A 15,146-nucleotide genomic window follows, 5' to 3' on the forward strand; every position below is an offset into this window, starting at 1 on the left:
TTAAATATTATTTTCTCTATTCTTAATGTAAATTCTAAAGAAACTGATTTTATTATGTGAATTCAGCTACTTTAATTGGTTTATAAGGGGTTTATTCTAGCATGATCTAAAATTATTCATTTACTTCAAATATTTAACTTTCATTTTGTCAATTTACGCATATAAATACATTTAAAACGTGTAAATAAAGTCGCTCGTAACACGCCGTGATTCAAAAAATGTCATCTTCACGCGCGTGAGTGCGTGCGTGAAGGCTAGTTAAACTTAATATAATGCAACTCGTTGTGAATTTGGACTAATAACATTATATTTTGTGGTCATTATTTACCCTTATTTTAATGTATAATTGGATTCGGCTGCACAGACAAAAGCAAATGGCTCCATAATACAATTCACCATGTTTTATTAATGTTTTTTCTTCAAATTTTACCCCACAAGTCGTGACTTGTTTCATTAGAAATAGAATGAAAAAATGGTAATGGAAAGTTTATCCATTTAATTATGATAATATTTGTTCTTTGTTAATTTGTACACTACAACCCACAAACAAAATGTCTTCCCCTTCTCACCTGTCTGAATTAGTCCAAATTCATATTAGGGTTTTCAGATATTTATCCTGTAATTCTTATCAACAAGTTTTTTGTAAATTACTATAAATTACAGAAGATGAGTCGCAAGATGGTACGTGTGCATGCGTGGCTGAAATAGTCAGCCAAATAAAGGTATAAAAATGTTTTGGTGACAAATTTCACAGGTTTCATGCAGCATATATAGTTTATATATATATATATATATATATATATATATATATTGAGGTAACTGTGAAGTATGCTGTGAGGAGAATGATAAGTGAATTTTATATTATATATTTAACCCTATTCTTGGTATATTTTGGTTAATATTTTGGAAGAATTTTGATACTTTAAATTGTATTTTCAATATAGGACTTTCGACTTCCTCTGGAACAAAACATGGACAAATGGACGAATTTTGAAGTAATTCCAGTTGGAGGACGTTCGTGAGTTACTTAGCTTGGTCGTATCAAAATTTGGGATTTTTCCATCAAACGGTTATTTGCTGGCGATAAAATAAAGGAGCGATGCGCGGTGCTGGAAAATGACGTTTCTGGGCTTAAAGTGCGTTTTTGGAGCCCAAGATGACCTCGGATGGTTTCGTGACCTTCTGGAGATGTGTTCGGAACGCCCTTATCTTTAAAACAACCTATCTTGGGCCGGATTTGGAGGAGATCTGAGGCTAAAACGTGGCTTGACAAGTAATTGGCAGATTCTCCTAGTTTAATTAGGGTTTTATTTTCTAAGATGTTTTATTATTTTTCTTAGTTTCCTAGTTGGAATAAAAAACCTATGTCTTAGGGTTTGTGGGGGCGGAGCAAATATATTGCTTGGGCCGTCTACAGTTTTAGGTTACGCTTATTATTATTCAACTTCAGAGACAAAGAACTTGGCTAGGGTTCTTGGAGATTTTCTACTTCAAGGTGCTTTCATTCCTTTTATTTGTAATAATATTTTCTATGATTTCAATTATGAATATGCATAACTAATTCCTTTTGCTAGGGCGAAGCCTTGAGCCTTAGCATGAATATGTAATTTTTATTTAATTGCTTATGATTGATTGCATGCGCACTTTGAATTATTGATCACTGTTTTAAACTATCTAATTATCTTGATGATTGGCCACCATTAGGATGTTTAGACAAGTAATTGGATGCAATTCGGTCGGAATATCACCGGAGGATTGAGTATTGCTTCTTGTGATTGATAATTGTAATTTCATCTAAGGCGAATATCACGTTCTTAGGGGTTGCATGGTTCTTCAAAAGGTTTTCATAAATCTTAATGAGTCTTGCATGTTCATATTCGATCTGAATATCACAGACGGATTGCATGTTAGATATACGTTCTTGCTTGAATATCACGAGGAGAATATATATTAGGAAAACCTAACCTTTGAAGTAGCATGTGTAAATCGTAAGTAATTGGTAGAAATTCATAGGATTGCTAGGTGATGGTGGAACCCTAGTGCCTTTATAAATTGGTATTTAAAAATCTTTTCTTCGATTATATTAGCTTTTAATTAAAATTCGTTTTTTAATTTACCCAATCTCAAACTTTATTTTCTCAAGTTTTAATTCTAAGTATTTTGATTAGGAATTGTTTCTACATAAATTATCCAAATAGTCATTGAGGAAAACGACCTTACATGAGCATCTATATTACAATATCCTTGTATTCTTGCAAGTATTTCATGTGATTTTGACCCTATTTGCATAGACGTTAAAAATCCTATCAGAGAAGAATGGGGCCAAATACAAAGAAGAAATATCATTGAGAAAGAGAGGATAAGAATAGAATAAGTGGGAATGGAGGGACCCCAATGAAAAGTTGAAATGCATGAAAAGATAAGTGAGAGGTTGATAGATTTGTCAACCCAATACTAATTACTTGGAAGAATCGTGAGGTGGGCGCCCTCGGTGGCTTCCCACAGTTATTTAAGAAATTCATGGTGCATCGAAAATACGAAAATAGGGTTTAGAAAGTCGGATTACGAATTATAGCTCACAGTTTTTATGAAAAATAACATTATGGTTTCAGATTGTGTTCTATCGGTAAGGGAAAATTCCAATGAGTAAGAAGCATCCTTACCATTTACCAACAGCATCAAGTTTGTTTAGTAGTGCTTTGACAAGCGCCTAAACAAACGTATTTGCCTTAAGGAAAATGCTAGAGAGGGTCGAAGACTTGAGATGTTATGTTTTTAAATTATATTTTGTAAACTAAATGATGTGTCAGTTGATAGTCAGGATCTTTGTGATCTACAAAATATGATTCAAGTAGACATCATCATTAACTTAACTGTAAGATGAAAAAAATGAAAGCCTTCATATTATTGAGCACATAAAGGTTGCTAGTCCAGATGTCTGTGGACTTGACTCAACTATCATATGTCACTGGCATATACTGGGAGCATATATCTTGAAAGAAATTTCAAATTCAAATCTCTCTTATTGTTTTTTTATAGAAGCGAATATAAGAACAAAAGAATCAAACCTATAGCTTTGAATGTATAAAAGAAAAAATACGCTTAAGGGTTTGTGACACATGGCTCTTCCAAGGATGAGGAGTTCTCGTCAAGAAGCTTTGTAACAAATTCACAAAATTTCATATTTATGATTATCCCTTATGATTATTTATATTATAAATAACTAAAGATTATTTCTCGAAAATCAATCAAATATAAGATTATTTAGTTATTGAAATGTATAAAAACAAATAATCAGGTACAATAAAAGCATACACATCTATCTATTTATTGCAGTTGGTTGATTAAATAACTTTATTTTTAATTAATATTTTTATACATATAATTTTTATAGAATGATTTATAATACGTATTGAATTAGTTTAGGAGCCAAACCGTTCCTCCTATTTATTATTGAATTTTTTCTTTTTAAAAAAAAAAGTCAATAGGTTCATAGTCAACTATATAATGATATAAAATGATGATCACATTAAACATTACCAAACGGAATTCCAACATTCCAACCTACAGAATGCTAAAAAAGCCAAATCATTTGACACAATAAACCAAGAATTTTTTTCTGTGTCCACATAACACGGTTAGATATACCAAATATAATAATACAAATAATTAAAGGTTTAAAAAATATTTTTAATCACTTATATTATAACATTTTGTTAACCTAACTATATTTCCGACATATTAAAAATTCTCGTTTATAAGACAACCCAAATAGTCCTATAGGGAGTTGCCGCCACCACCACCAACTCTCACATCTCGTCCTGTTCAGTCTACTAATGGTGCAGTATTTGCATCTCTCCTATATTTACAGCTTTTACCACTTCTCTCCATTCACTTGAAAACTCAATTGCTTTGCCCACAAGAACTACAAAATCCCACAAAGGTGCTTGTACCATTTGATTTCTCCCCTTTCCCACAAATGATACCAACAAAGTTCAGCCGCAGATTCTTCAAGTTTCGTACCCCATCTTCCACTCCACCACAATCTCTCTGATTCCTTAAAATTTTTGGCAATTTCCCAGACTGCCCTTTTCCAAAACCGCACCAACTATTCCTCCAAAATTCTCCACACAAACACAACTCTCCCTTTCAAAGTTTCAAACTTCCTCCCCATCTGCCTCTGAAATTTGACATCTTTTTTACCCAAATCACGAATGGTTGCCAACAAGTACGAGTGGGCGTCACGCGCCGTGGTAGTGAGTGTGGACTGTGTGGGTTGGATTATGCTGAGGATTGATTACTCGAGGCTCTTCTGGCTCTTGTTTGGTGTCTTCTCTTACGAAAACCACGAGGGAAAGCCTCGGATTTGATTTCCCAAATTTCCCAGTTTTTATTTTCCACACCCTTTAATTTTCCCACCACACCCTCTTAGATTACATTTAGCTACCCTTTTATTTGTTTCTGGTGATCAACTGCTCTGTCTCTGGTTTGTTCGTCAAACAAAAGAAACAACGTCTGATTTCGAAGTCTTGGGAACTGGGTAGTCATTAGTTGGAATCCTCGAACATGTCGAAGGCAGACAAGGCTGGCTATGTTGAAATGGATCCTACTGCGAGATATGGTCGGGTATGTAATTTGCATGTTACCATTAATTTGTTTTCTAGAATTTTTTTTGAAAATTTCAACGTTACCCAGTTGCCGGAATCGATTGTTTTTGTGGTTCAAAGTGTACGCCTTGCTTAAATTTTTCATGAATTAATGATGTTTTAGTTCCTTTTTTTGTTAAAGTTGGTTACTTTTTGTTTCTTTAAGTTATTTAATTAAATGGGTTTTCAGAACTATCTGAAAAAGCATGGAAATGATCTTAAACTTTGGAGTATCAGGTCATCAGATATTTAAGTTTGATCAAATTGGTAAGCGTGGATTTCTTGCTCGCCATGAGTAGGTAATCAAAATTATATTGTATGTGTATGTATCTATGGATATATGTATGTATATCTGTGTGCATGTATGTATGTACGTACGTACGTGTCTATGTACTTATACACAAGTTACAAAGAAGGGTGATTCCAAGACATCAAGGCTACCCGCTTTGTAAGGGTCGAAGGGATGTCTACCTATACGCAGTCTTACCCTTACTTTGCAAATCCGTAACCTTTCAGTCACAAGTAGAATAACATTAATTCTGTGGTTATAGAATTTAGATAGTAGTGAACAGTACCGGAAGCTTTTCGTTTAAGTTCCCTTTTTAAAGATGAAATAGTTTATTTAGTCAATCTTGTTTATAGGGTGAGTCACTGTCTAATTCATTATTAAGTACTTTAGTTTAAGCAGGAGTAATAGCCATCCGGGTGATCCCGATGACATTAAAGTCTAACCTATTGGCCATTAGTTTTTATGACAGTTGGTGTTAAGAAATATTGTTAATTTAATACAAGATGCTAATTCTTCTCTCAATAATATTGGTTTTAAATTCTGTGAGCTCTTTGGACTTGGATTGATGGGGCTTGTTAGGAGTTTAAAAAATCGGGGATTAAATTTGATTGTTTAATTTGGTGCTTCATTAGTTTAGTAGTAAAACAAAAGCAAAAGGTTTCTGGGCCTATGCAAGCAAGCATCTAGCTGGAGGTTCTGTTTTAAATGAGGAGCCTTGAGGCGCGCCTATATGGCTTTGGAGGCGGGGCAGTGACAAAAACGCCTCTGCCCAGCGGGAATAGGCTTAAACTTGCCTAGACGTGATTGAGGCACGCCTAAGGCATTCTACTGGGCATTTTCTTTATAAAAAAAAACTGCGTAAGTTCAAGTTCAGTTGAACTATATGACATATACCCTCCAAGTTCAAGGTCAACTAGACTATATGACATACCCTCTAAGTTCAACTAGACTATACGACATACCCTCCAACTAGACTATATATTAATAATTTTAGGTCCTGTGAGGCGAAGGGCTTTTGCCTAGGCGGGGCTATCCATGAAACGCCTTAGCTTCGGCTTCGTCTTTTAAAACATTTGTGCTTGATGCTATATTATCTCTGAAGGGACAACCTTGTAATACTATTAGAATGAGAGCTTCAAATCCAATTATGCCCCGATGAGTACTCTTTAACTAAAAGTCAGTTCCTGACTCCTGAGCATTTGTTGTTACCTGATATTGGTGGACATTGGATTAAAATCAGCAGATAAATGTAAGACCAGCGATTATCCATTCAACAGCAATTAACCGTATATTTATAATTACGCGCATTGAGTCAATTAATTTGTTCGGGTTTTATGTATGGAAATAAATAAATGGAAATAATCTTTTCGATTGCTTTTTGAAGTGATGAGAGCATTTTCTTTGTGTTGAATAGTTTGAAGAAGTGCTTGGCAAAGGAGCAATGAAAACAGTGTACAAGGCAATTGATGAGTTGCTTGGGATGGAGGTGGCATGGAATCAGGTAAAGCTTAATGAAGTTCTTCGCTCACCAGAGGATTTGCAGCGGCTCTACTCAGAGGTTCACCTCCTCAGCACCCTCAACCATGACTCCATTATTCGGTTCTACACCTCTTGGATTGACATTGAGCACAAAGCTTTTAACTTCATTACTGAAATGTTCACATCGGGGACGCTAAGACAGTAATCTCCTTTCCAACTTTAGTATTGCTAACTCTAGTTCCTCAACTTGCATATCTTTTGAACTACCCAAATGGAGAAAATGTAACAATGGACCCTAATTGTAGCCTCTGCTCTTGAAGGTCGTCTCTTCATTAAATTTATGTTAATGAGAAGGACAACTGATCAAGAGATTTTGAACCGCTATCCTCGATACTAATTCTTAAGCATGAAACAGGATTCCTATTCAATGCATTTGGCTAAATGTATTGATAAACTACTCTCTATCTTTCATATTGCAGGTATAGGAAGAAATATAATCAGGTAGACATCCGAGCCATAAAGAACTGGGCCTGCCAGATCCTTCGGGGTCTTGTACATCTGCATGGACATGATCCTCCAGTGATCCATAGAGATCTTAAGTGTGACAACATCTTTGTTAATGGGCACCTTGGGCAAGTCAAAATCGGTGATTTAGGGCTTGCAGCAATTCTCCGTGGTTCCCAATCTGCTCACAGTGTTATAGGTACTCGTTTATCTCCATTATTAGCTCAAAAATGCTGGCACTTATTTCCGCTATAAGATAATTTGTCTCTCTATACTTTCAGGCACTCCGGAGTTCATGGCACCAGAACTATATGAGGAAGATTACAACGAACTAGTCGATGTCTACTCATTTGGCATGTGTGTTTTAGAGATGCTTACATCTGAATACCCATATAGTGAGTGTGTCAACCCTGCACAAATCTACAAGAAAGTGACAGCGGTAAGGTGAAGTTTCAAAGTCAAGATTAACATGTGTTAGTGAACAGAACCTTACCAGTTGCCACTGTATTTCCTCAGGGGAAGCTTCCAGGAGCATTCTACCGGATTGAAGACTTGGAAGCACAGAGATTCGTAGGGAAATGCTTGGTAAATGCATCAAAGAGATTATCGGCTAAAGAATTATTGCTTGATCCATTTCTCGAGTGTGGCAAAGATGAATCATTGCCTTTGGGAAAGCTTGGACACCCGAAGCCATTTTTAAACGACAAAGAAATGGAGAAGCTGCGATTGAGCGATTATCGTACCAGGACTGACATGACAATCACGGGGAAGCTAAATTCTGAAGATGATACCATTTTTCTTAAAGTTCAGATTGCTGATAAAGACGGTACTATTTAACGACCTCTGGCTGTTGTTGTAGTTAAAGTGAACTCAAGAGATTCAAATGCTGAACATTTCTTCAACTTTTTCTCATGCAGGTTCTCTTAGGAATATATATTTTCCTTTTGATATATTGAATGATACACCATTTGATGTTGCGACGGAAATGGTCAAGGAATTGGAGATCACTGATTGGGAACCATTTGAAATTGCTAATATGATTGAAGGGGAGATATCTGCTCTGGCACCAGATTGGAAACCTGAAGCCTACCACACATTTAATTATCAAGATGATGACGACGATGGACCTCACCACCCTTCTCACTCTTATTCCTCATCATCCCACTCATCATTATCAGGCTTGATCAGTTCTCATGGGATTAACGGAATGAAAAATGCCTGCGATTGGTTCCAAGGTATGGCTCATAGAACTCACTAAGTTATCAGCGCTGTGACTACCCACTATTATTTTTGGCCCTTTACTGCTTGAATTAAAAGTCCATGGGCATGAATAGGGCCGTCTTTTCTATATGCTTGTCTTTCCTGGAAGGCCATTGCCTATGAAATGAATGCTCCTTTGTTTTTCCATTCCTTTTTTTTATAGTCCATTAGGGATCAATGGGACTAGTTGTAGCCCTGTTCCATTTCTTATACCACATTCTTGGTGAAGAATGGACTTCATCCCAAGTCCCTATAGATATGTCAAGAAACTTTACGGACCTGACGAGAACATAAAATCACATGATAATATGTTGATTATCATCTCGAATTCCTAGGTAACGCCTTTAGGGATGCATTTTCCTGCTAAAATTACTGACATAGGGATTAAGCCAAGCCTCATCTTGAGATTTTGAGTCTTACATTTTAATTGCAAATGGATTGCCGTTGCAGATGATTTGCTTGATGAGACCAGCTCACAAAGCTCTTCGCACTCAGGAACATATTCCAACTTAAGTTTCATTTCTGGCAATGAGCACGGCACTAAGATGATCCCCACAGGAGGAGACAAACATCCCATATCAAAATGTCACAAATCAACAAGGTTTTGTCCCGAAGAAACCAGCCATGCTGGGCAGTACATAGCGAAAAAATACTTTGAGAGATGCAAAGCTTTACTAGCATCTGGTGCGAAAGATAAAGGGATCATGGACAGCCGTAAATTGATGAGGAATAGGTCACTAGTAGACATAAGAAGCCAACTACTACACCGGTCTGTGGTTGAAGAGGTGAATAGGAGGCGCTTGTTTAAGACGGTGGGAGATGTTGAAACTATTGGGTTTCAAGCGCCTTGTGATGTTTCAAAGAAGTTGTAGAAGCCATTAGCTGCTGTTTGTTATACAAGAACCACAAGCAATGCGAAGGGTAAATTACACCAGTTACTTTCTACATTTCTTATCAGCAGTAAAAGTAAGAGAGGAGTGGAAATTTTATTTCGCAATCTGGAGATACAAGAAATGAAAGTTTACCCTGATATGGTGGGGGAATAGTTGTGAAGCTACAAGCAAGGACTGCTTTGTACTAATGAAGCTGTCGACCACTTCAATAACCAAGTGACATGTTGTAAAATTTCTGTGCAAATTGATTAATATTGTAATTATGCTTCGATATGTTTTCTATAAATAAATGGCTAGTTTGTTAATGTATTGATGCCCTTTTCATTTAGTTCTTGCCATAAAATAAATCTTATTTAGCTTAGTCCAGACAATTGATAATATTAACGAGAAACACTTATGATCAAACTACAGAAATATAAATTCCTCACCTATAGTTGGATAACAGTTGGGTCTAGATCAGGTATTCTTTCTTCCAAATGAACTTCTAGGTGTGGTACCTATGAAATGGAGTTTTGAGGAATTTATGTAATATGAATGCCATCAAGACGGTGACCCAAACCAATAGCATGTTAAAAAGTTAAAACTCATGATATGAGCTACGTTCACAATTAGTATTTCGATGTAAATAAGTTCTCTTGTTTGGAAGGAATTCAGTCCTACCCTTTGCAGCTAGCAGGCAGCAAGTGCCAAATATGCCACTTTGCATTATAAGATGAAGGTGAAGTGAGAATCCCATGTCCATATGTATGAGGATGCTTGTCTTCACTTGTAGGTATGAGTAGTCCTTGCCTGGCTATCTAATTCATGGTAACACAGACTGATGTGTTTTAGGTATGGGTTGTTTCTTGTTGGGAAATTGCTTGTATCTATAATGTGGAATTATTGAAGATGGGTTAAGTAAGGTAGCTGCTTTAGGAAAGTTCCTTGATGGATGTGTTTTGCTAATTTTGGATATGTGAAGGCTGTAGACTTATGCGAAATCCAAACAGTCCTTTAGCCGGGAATCTTGGTTTTGCACATTTTTTGTAGGTTATTATTATTATTATTATTATTAAAGGAGTGAAAATATTCGAAACTATTACAATAATTTAGAGAAATGAAAGTTTTAAAGTCGGGACGCATGAATAAAAATCCAACATCTCATTCATTAGGATATTGGACCACATACTTGTAGGTTTGATGATGAATAAGAGTTTGATCATGTTAGTTCTAACTCCCGAGTCCTACTATACATCACTGCATAATATATACACGCACATTGTCTTTTAAGTGGTTTGCGTCTATCCTTTATATCCATTTGAATTCTTAAGCACATATCTATTCTTTGAATTCATCAGCGTATGTCATACATTGTACTCTGAAATTTTTTGCTAATTAACTCCATGTCTTCACCAAATCACACTTTCAAAAATTGTAATGATGGTCACATGTAAAATAAAGCCATGCACTTATAATTAATTACATTCCAAAATTATTTGATTAAGATCTTCTTCATGAAACTATAATTAGGGACCCAATTTGGAGTTGGTAATGAGTTGTGGTGATGAGAGGTATGGAGGAAAAATCACTGATGTTTAATAATTAGAGGTAGCATGCTGTAATTGTTTGTTAAATCGTCAAGTATTTACTGCCCCATATCATGTTTTAACTTTGAAGTGAATCCTATAAAATGAACTCTTAAAATACGAGAAAGAAAATTTTAACCAAGACTTTTTCTTCAACAAGTTATTAGGAGAGAGAAATTTGAACTTAGAACGTCTTCTAGACTTCTAGTATTAAAAAAAGGTGATCCCAAGTTAATAAGGTTTCTCGCTTTGAAAGTGTTTGGAGGAAAGAAGAACGTCTATTATACGCAGACTTATTTTTGTTTTGCAAAAAGATTATTTTCACTACTCAAACCCATGATCTTTTGGTTTATCTTTAACTTCTACTGGTATCTAGTATTCTACTTTTGAAAAACGGTCGACCAAGTGTGAGGTCATGGGATTTATTCCCGGAGAAGATTATGACAGACCTTTACTTAGATTTCGTTCCTGAATTTTCTATGCGGTCCTAATTGGATTTATTTTCCTCAAACTCGTACTTCTTTGTTTGTTGATGCTCTTGCATGTTAGGATGTGTCCAAATTCGATATATTGTCATGTAAGGTTTGCTTGACATATTGCATCTTCGCAAGGACAAGGATTGTCTGCCCTCCTTGTTTTCGTGCCCTCCTATTTTGTGTAGTCACGGTTAAGCCATGTCAACGTTTTATATTGTTTTTTATAGAGATAATAAGATAAAAATGAATAATAATATAAAATGTTGACGTGACTTAACCGTGACCACACAAACAGTAGGGCATGTGAGGGCACGGAAATAAGGAGGGCAGACAATCCTTGTCCCCTTCGCAATTGGTAAAAATACATACTCTCTCTCTCCTGGTATATACCACTGAGCAGTAAAAAATCCAAAAGTTAAATCTTGTATATAAAGATTAAACGGATTTTTGTAACCGTTAAATTTCACATTAAGTTCTTACAGTTTGACGTATCATTGTACCCAGACTTTGAAGATAAAGAGAGAATTAATATTTGACCAACTCATTTTCTCGCCCCTAGCAGCTAAGAGTGATTAGCAATTAGGGTCTTTTGTAGAGAAAGTTTTAACCTAATGACTTCATATGTGGGTCGACTAGTTTGCCGGAAATGCTCTTTAGGTTATGCTAGGTTAATAGTTTGATTTCATTTCAATATAACCAGAGAAGTACTAAGTCAACATGTGGTACCATGCCAAGTATTTTCTATAGATATAAAACCAAGTGTGAGTTCATATTTTTTCCTGTTTGGTTTGTACCTACTATGTAGTGTACATGCACAATGCATGCCTTCAAAGGAAATTCACTTTTATAAATATATACTTTTTTCTCAAAAAAAAAAATAAATTCAGTTAAAGCGAAAAACCTCGCAAATAACCGATACTGTTACATTAAAACAAAAGAGCAGGTGTAGCCTGTGAAGAAAGGGTCTGATCCCGAGTAAACATGTTAGGAAAGGATAATCCTATATTAGTCACAACATCAATCACAAAGTTTGTTTTTCGATAAATATGCTTCCAAGTCACGCAATGAAAAGAAAATGTCAACCAACAAAATATATATACTTTTTCTTTTTATCTATGAAGCTATTTATTTCCAAGATTCATAACCATTCAGTCTTTGGTGAAACATTGCTGGTCCTATATTACCAAAAACTGATGATACCCTAAAAAAAATTAACCTATTATCTGCTATGAAACGATGGCAATTGTTATATTTTGGGCAGAGTCTATGGTCCTCGATCTCCTGTCATCAAGAAAACAGCACAGTAGCCCCAAATCTACGAAAATTAGGTTGAATTCATATCAACCCTACAATATATGTATATGCATGCTTAATTGTGTGTCAAAATCTACAAGTCAAATATACACGCTCTTTTAAGTCTCCGGAGAGGAGATGCTACTAAACCCAGAAGACAGAGAAAAAATTCTTGGAGACTTCTCTATCACGTGACAAATTGAGTGATACGTATCGTTCAGTTAATTGCTGTCATTTTTTAATTGTAATATATTAGGTTATCTACTTTATTTTTTATAATTACCTATTAGACATAAGAAGTTCAAGAACTCTCAAGTATTTTCCTTATGTGTTTTTATTCCTTGCTAAGGCTCTAGGTTATTTTCTCTATATAAGCTATGTAATTTAAGGTTTAGGGGACTTTTCTTAATATTAATACTAAATATTGCTCTTCGAGCGGCAAGAGTTATTGCATTTTATCTTTTTTTTCAAGTGTTTGTTCAATGTACGGTTGTTGATGTGTGCGCTTCTTGACCCGCATTAGGTTTTATAAAAATGATACATGTAACTGGTTACATGGCAAGAGAGTCCATGCCAAAGTTTTATTCACCATCAGCAAAATTACTAAATACAATTTCTTTAATGTTTCACAAATACAGTTCCATGACAATCACATTGTTTAAGACTTTCATTTAATTTAATTTTCAATATATCTACAAATAATATATACAGCAAAGTTTTCTCATCCGGCTTCTGCACTTTTGTACAGTGTCGTTCCTTTTTTATTACACTACTACAACTGATGATCTAATACCGACTACTTGAGCTTGTTTCCAGAAACAAAACCTGGGGGAACAACAATCTTTTCTCAAAATTATCCAGACAAGAACCAAGCCAAAACTCTCACACAGGAATATGTGGTTACTCTTCTGATATGGTAAGGCCCATTCTTTTGTACCCCCGTGCCATTTTTCATGACGTTCACATTCAACTTTTACAATATGTAAAAAAAAAAAAAAAACTGTATTTAAATTTAAACAATTAATAGTCTAGTGTTGTAATATTGTGGTAAAAAAAAAAGTCAAATACGCACAAATCGAACTAGTAACAAATTTTTTATTTTGGTCAAGCAACTAATTCCATTAAAGATAAAACATACTAATACAATCCGAAGATAATCCACAACACAATACAAGTGCAACCCATTACGAAAGTAAAGGAAACAAGCCCCAAAAGTGAGCTCAAAATAAAGCCTAAACCGAAAACCCTAGATCTGGAAACGAGAATCAACTGCTTCCACCAAAATAGCCACACTGCAATTGCCAAGCCACCGCCACCGGTAAGAAGAACCAACGAACTGAAAGGATGAACGGAAGTTGAGGGCGGGCAAGCCACCCGCACAAAAAGTGCTCCCATAATCCTACCAAATAGTGCGAGATGCACTTTAACAGCCATCGAAATGCAAAGCACTCCTCTAATTGAAGTCCATGAGGAAGAACTTGAGGAGCCGAATAGCTGAACCAAGGGCAAAAGCTCGTGGCTAGGAAAAACAATTTGGGGAGGGAAAAACATGAAACTCATATATGCTACAAGATTGCCAAACTTGAGACAAAGTTTAAAGAAATTGAGATAAAACTCAAGGAAAATGAGACAAGCTCAAAGCAAAATAACCAGAAAACTGTTAGGAGTAATGAAGGCTCACAATCTTATTAAAGATGTAAAGCACCAGATTAGTACCTTAGTCTATATATTAGTTAAGGAAGGTTAAGGAAGTGATGAGTCAGCATAATTTGTTGACCTCAGTATTTATGTATAAATACTCAATGTACATAGTTTCTAACTTTAATGGAAAATACATTTCACACAATTCTTTCTCTCTCTACATCTCTCTCTCTCTCTCTCTCTCTCTTTCTCTCTCTCAAATCCTAATCCCTTACCTGCTAAGATTCTATTATCTACATGGTATCATCGTCGGAGTCCATCGACGTTGATCTCCCGCTTCTGCGTTCTTGATTTTCTTGCATTTTCTCACCTGCCAAACAGATCTTGTCTCAATTCTTTCTTCAATTCTTTGTGTGATTTGCTATGGCTACAGCGGCGAACTCCTCCAACTCATCTCCCCTGCAAACACTACAGCTTCTGCTCATCACGTTGAGGTTTCCAATCCTCTCATTGCTCCGATTGCCTCTGTCATTGTTCAAAACATCACCGGTATGGTTCCGACGAAGTTGACTCGTCACAATTACATTACCTGGCGCAGTTTATTTCTTCCAGTTCTAAAGCGATTTAAGCTTTTAAGGATTATCGATGGCACCGATGTATGCCCCTCTCAATTTGTTTGTGACTCTGCTGGACTTCGTGTTCTTAATTCAGCACATGACATTTGGTGTGAACGAGATCAAATCTTGATGATTTAGATCAATTCGACTCTCTCTGAAGATCTTCTTCCTTTAACTGTTAGTATGGATGATTCTAGATCTCTCTGGCTTTTTCTGGAAAAACGTTTTGCTGGAGCTTCTCGTACACACATTCATTGTCTTCGTGCTAAGATTCAGACGATCCAAAAAGGTGATTCTTCGATGACTGATTATCTCAATTCAATTAAAGAAGTTTATGATAAATTGGCTGCTACGGGTGAGCCGATCTCTGAGTCTGATTTGGTAGCCTATATTCTGTCTGGTCTCCCTGATGATTACGAGTCATTTGTTGACTCTATCGAAACCAAAAATGAGTCTATAACTTATGATGAACTTCATGGTTTA

At 35.7% G+C, this 15,146-nt stretch overlaps 1 protein-coding gene across 2 annotated transcripts; it reads left to right on the forward strand.

The window, feature by feature from the left end:
* Positions 1-3,800: 3,800 nt before the first annotated feature.
* Positions 3,801-9,376, forward strand: LOC103418174 (probable serine/threonine-protein kinase WNK4). Of its 2 annotated transcripts, none has more exons than XM_008356318.4 (7): positions 3,801-4,626; positions 6,350-6,615; positions 6,894-7,117; positions 7,200-7,357; positions 7,435-7,744; positions 7,836-8,153; positions 8,629-9,376. In XM_008356318.4, the coding sequence occupies exons 1-7, from the start codon at positions 4,567-4,569 to the stop codon at positions 9,048-9,050; spliced, it is 1,758 nt and encodes a 585-aa protein (XP_008354540.3). In that variant the 5' UTR covers positions 3,801-4,566; the 3' UTR covers positions 9,051-9,376. The 2 variants fall into 2 exon arrangements, with proteins under 2 accessions (XP_008354540.3, XP_017182763.3); XM_017327274.3 differs by having other exon boundaries at positions 3,903-4,626; positions 6,350-6,493.
* Positions 9,377-15,146: the final 5,770 nt, after the last annotated feature.

The sequence above is a fragment of the Malus domestica genome, chromosome 03 (assembly GCF_042453785.1).
Source record: "Malus domestica chromosome 03, GDT2T_hap1".
NCBI lineage: Eukaryota > Viridiplantae > Streptophyta > Magnoliopsida > Rosales > Rosaceae > Malus > Malus domestica.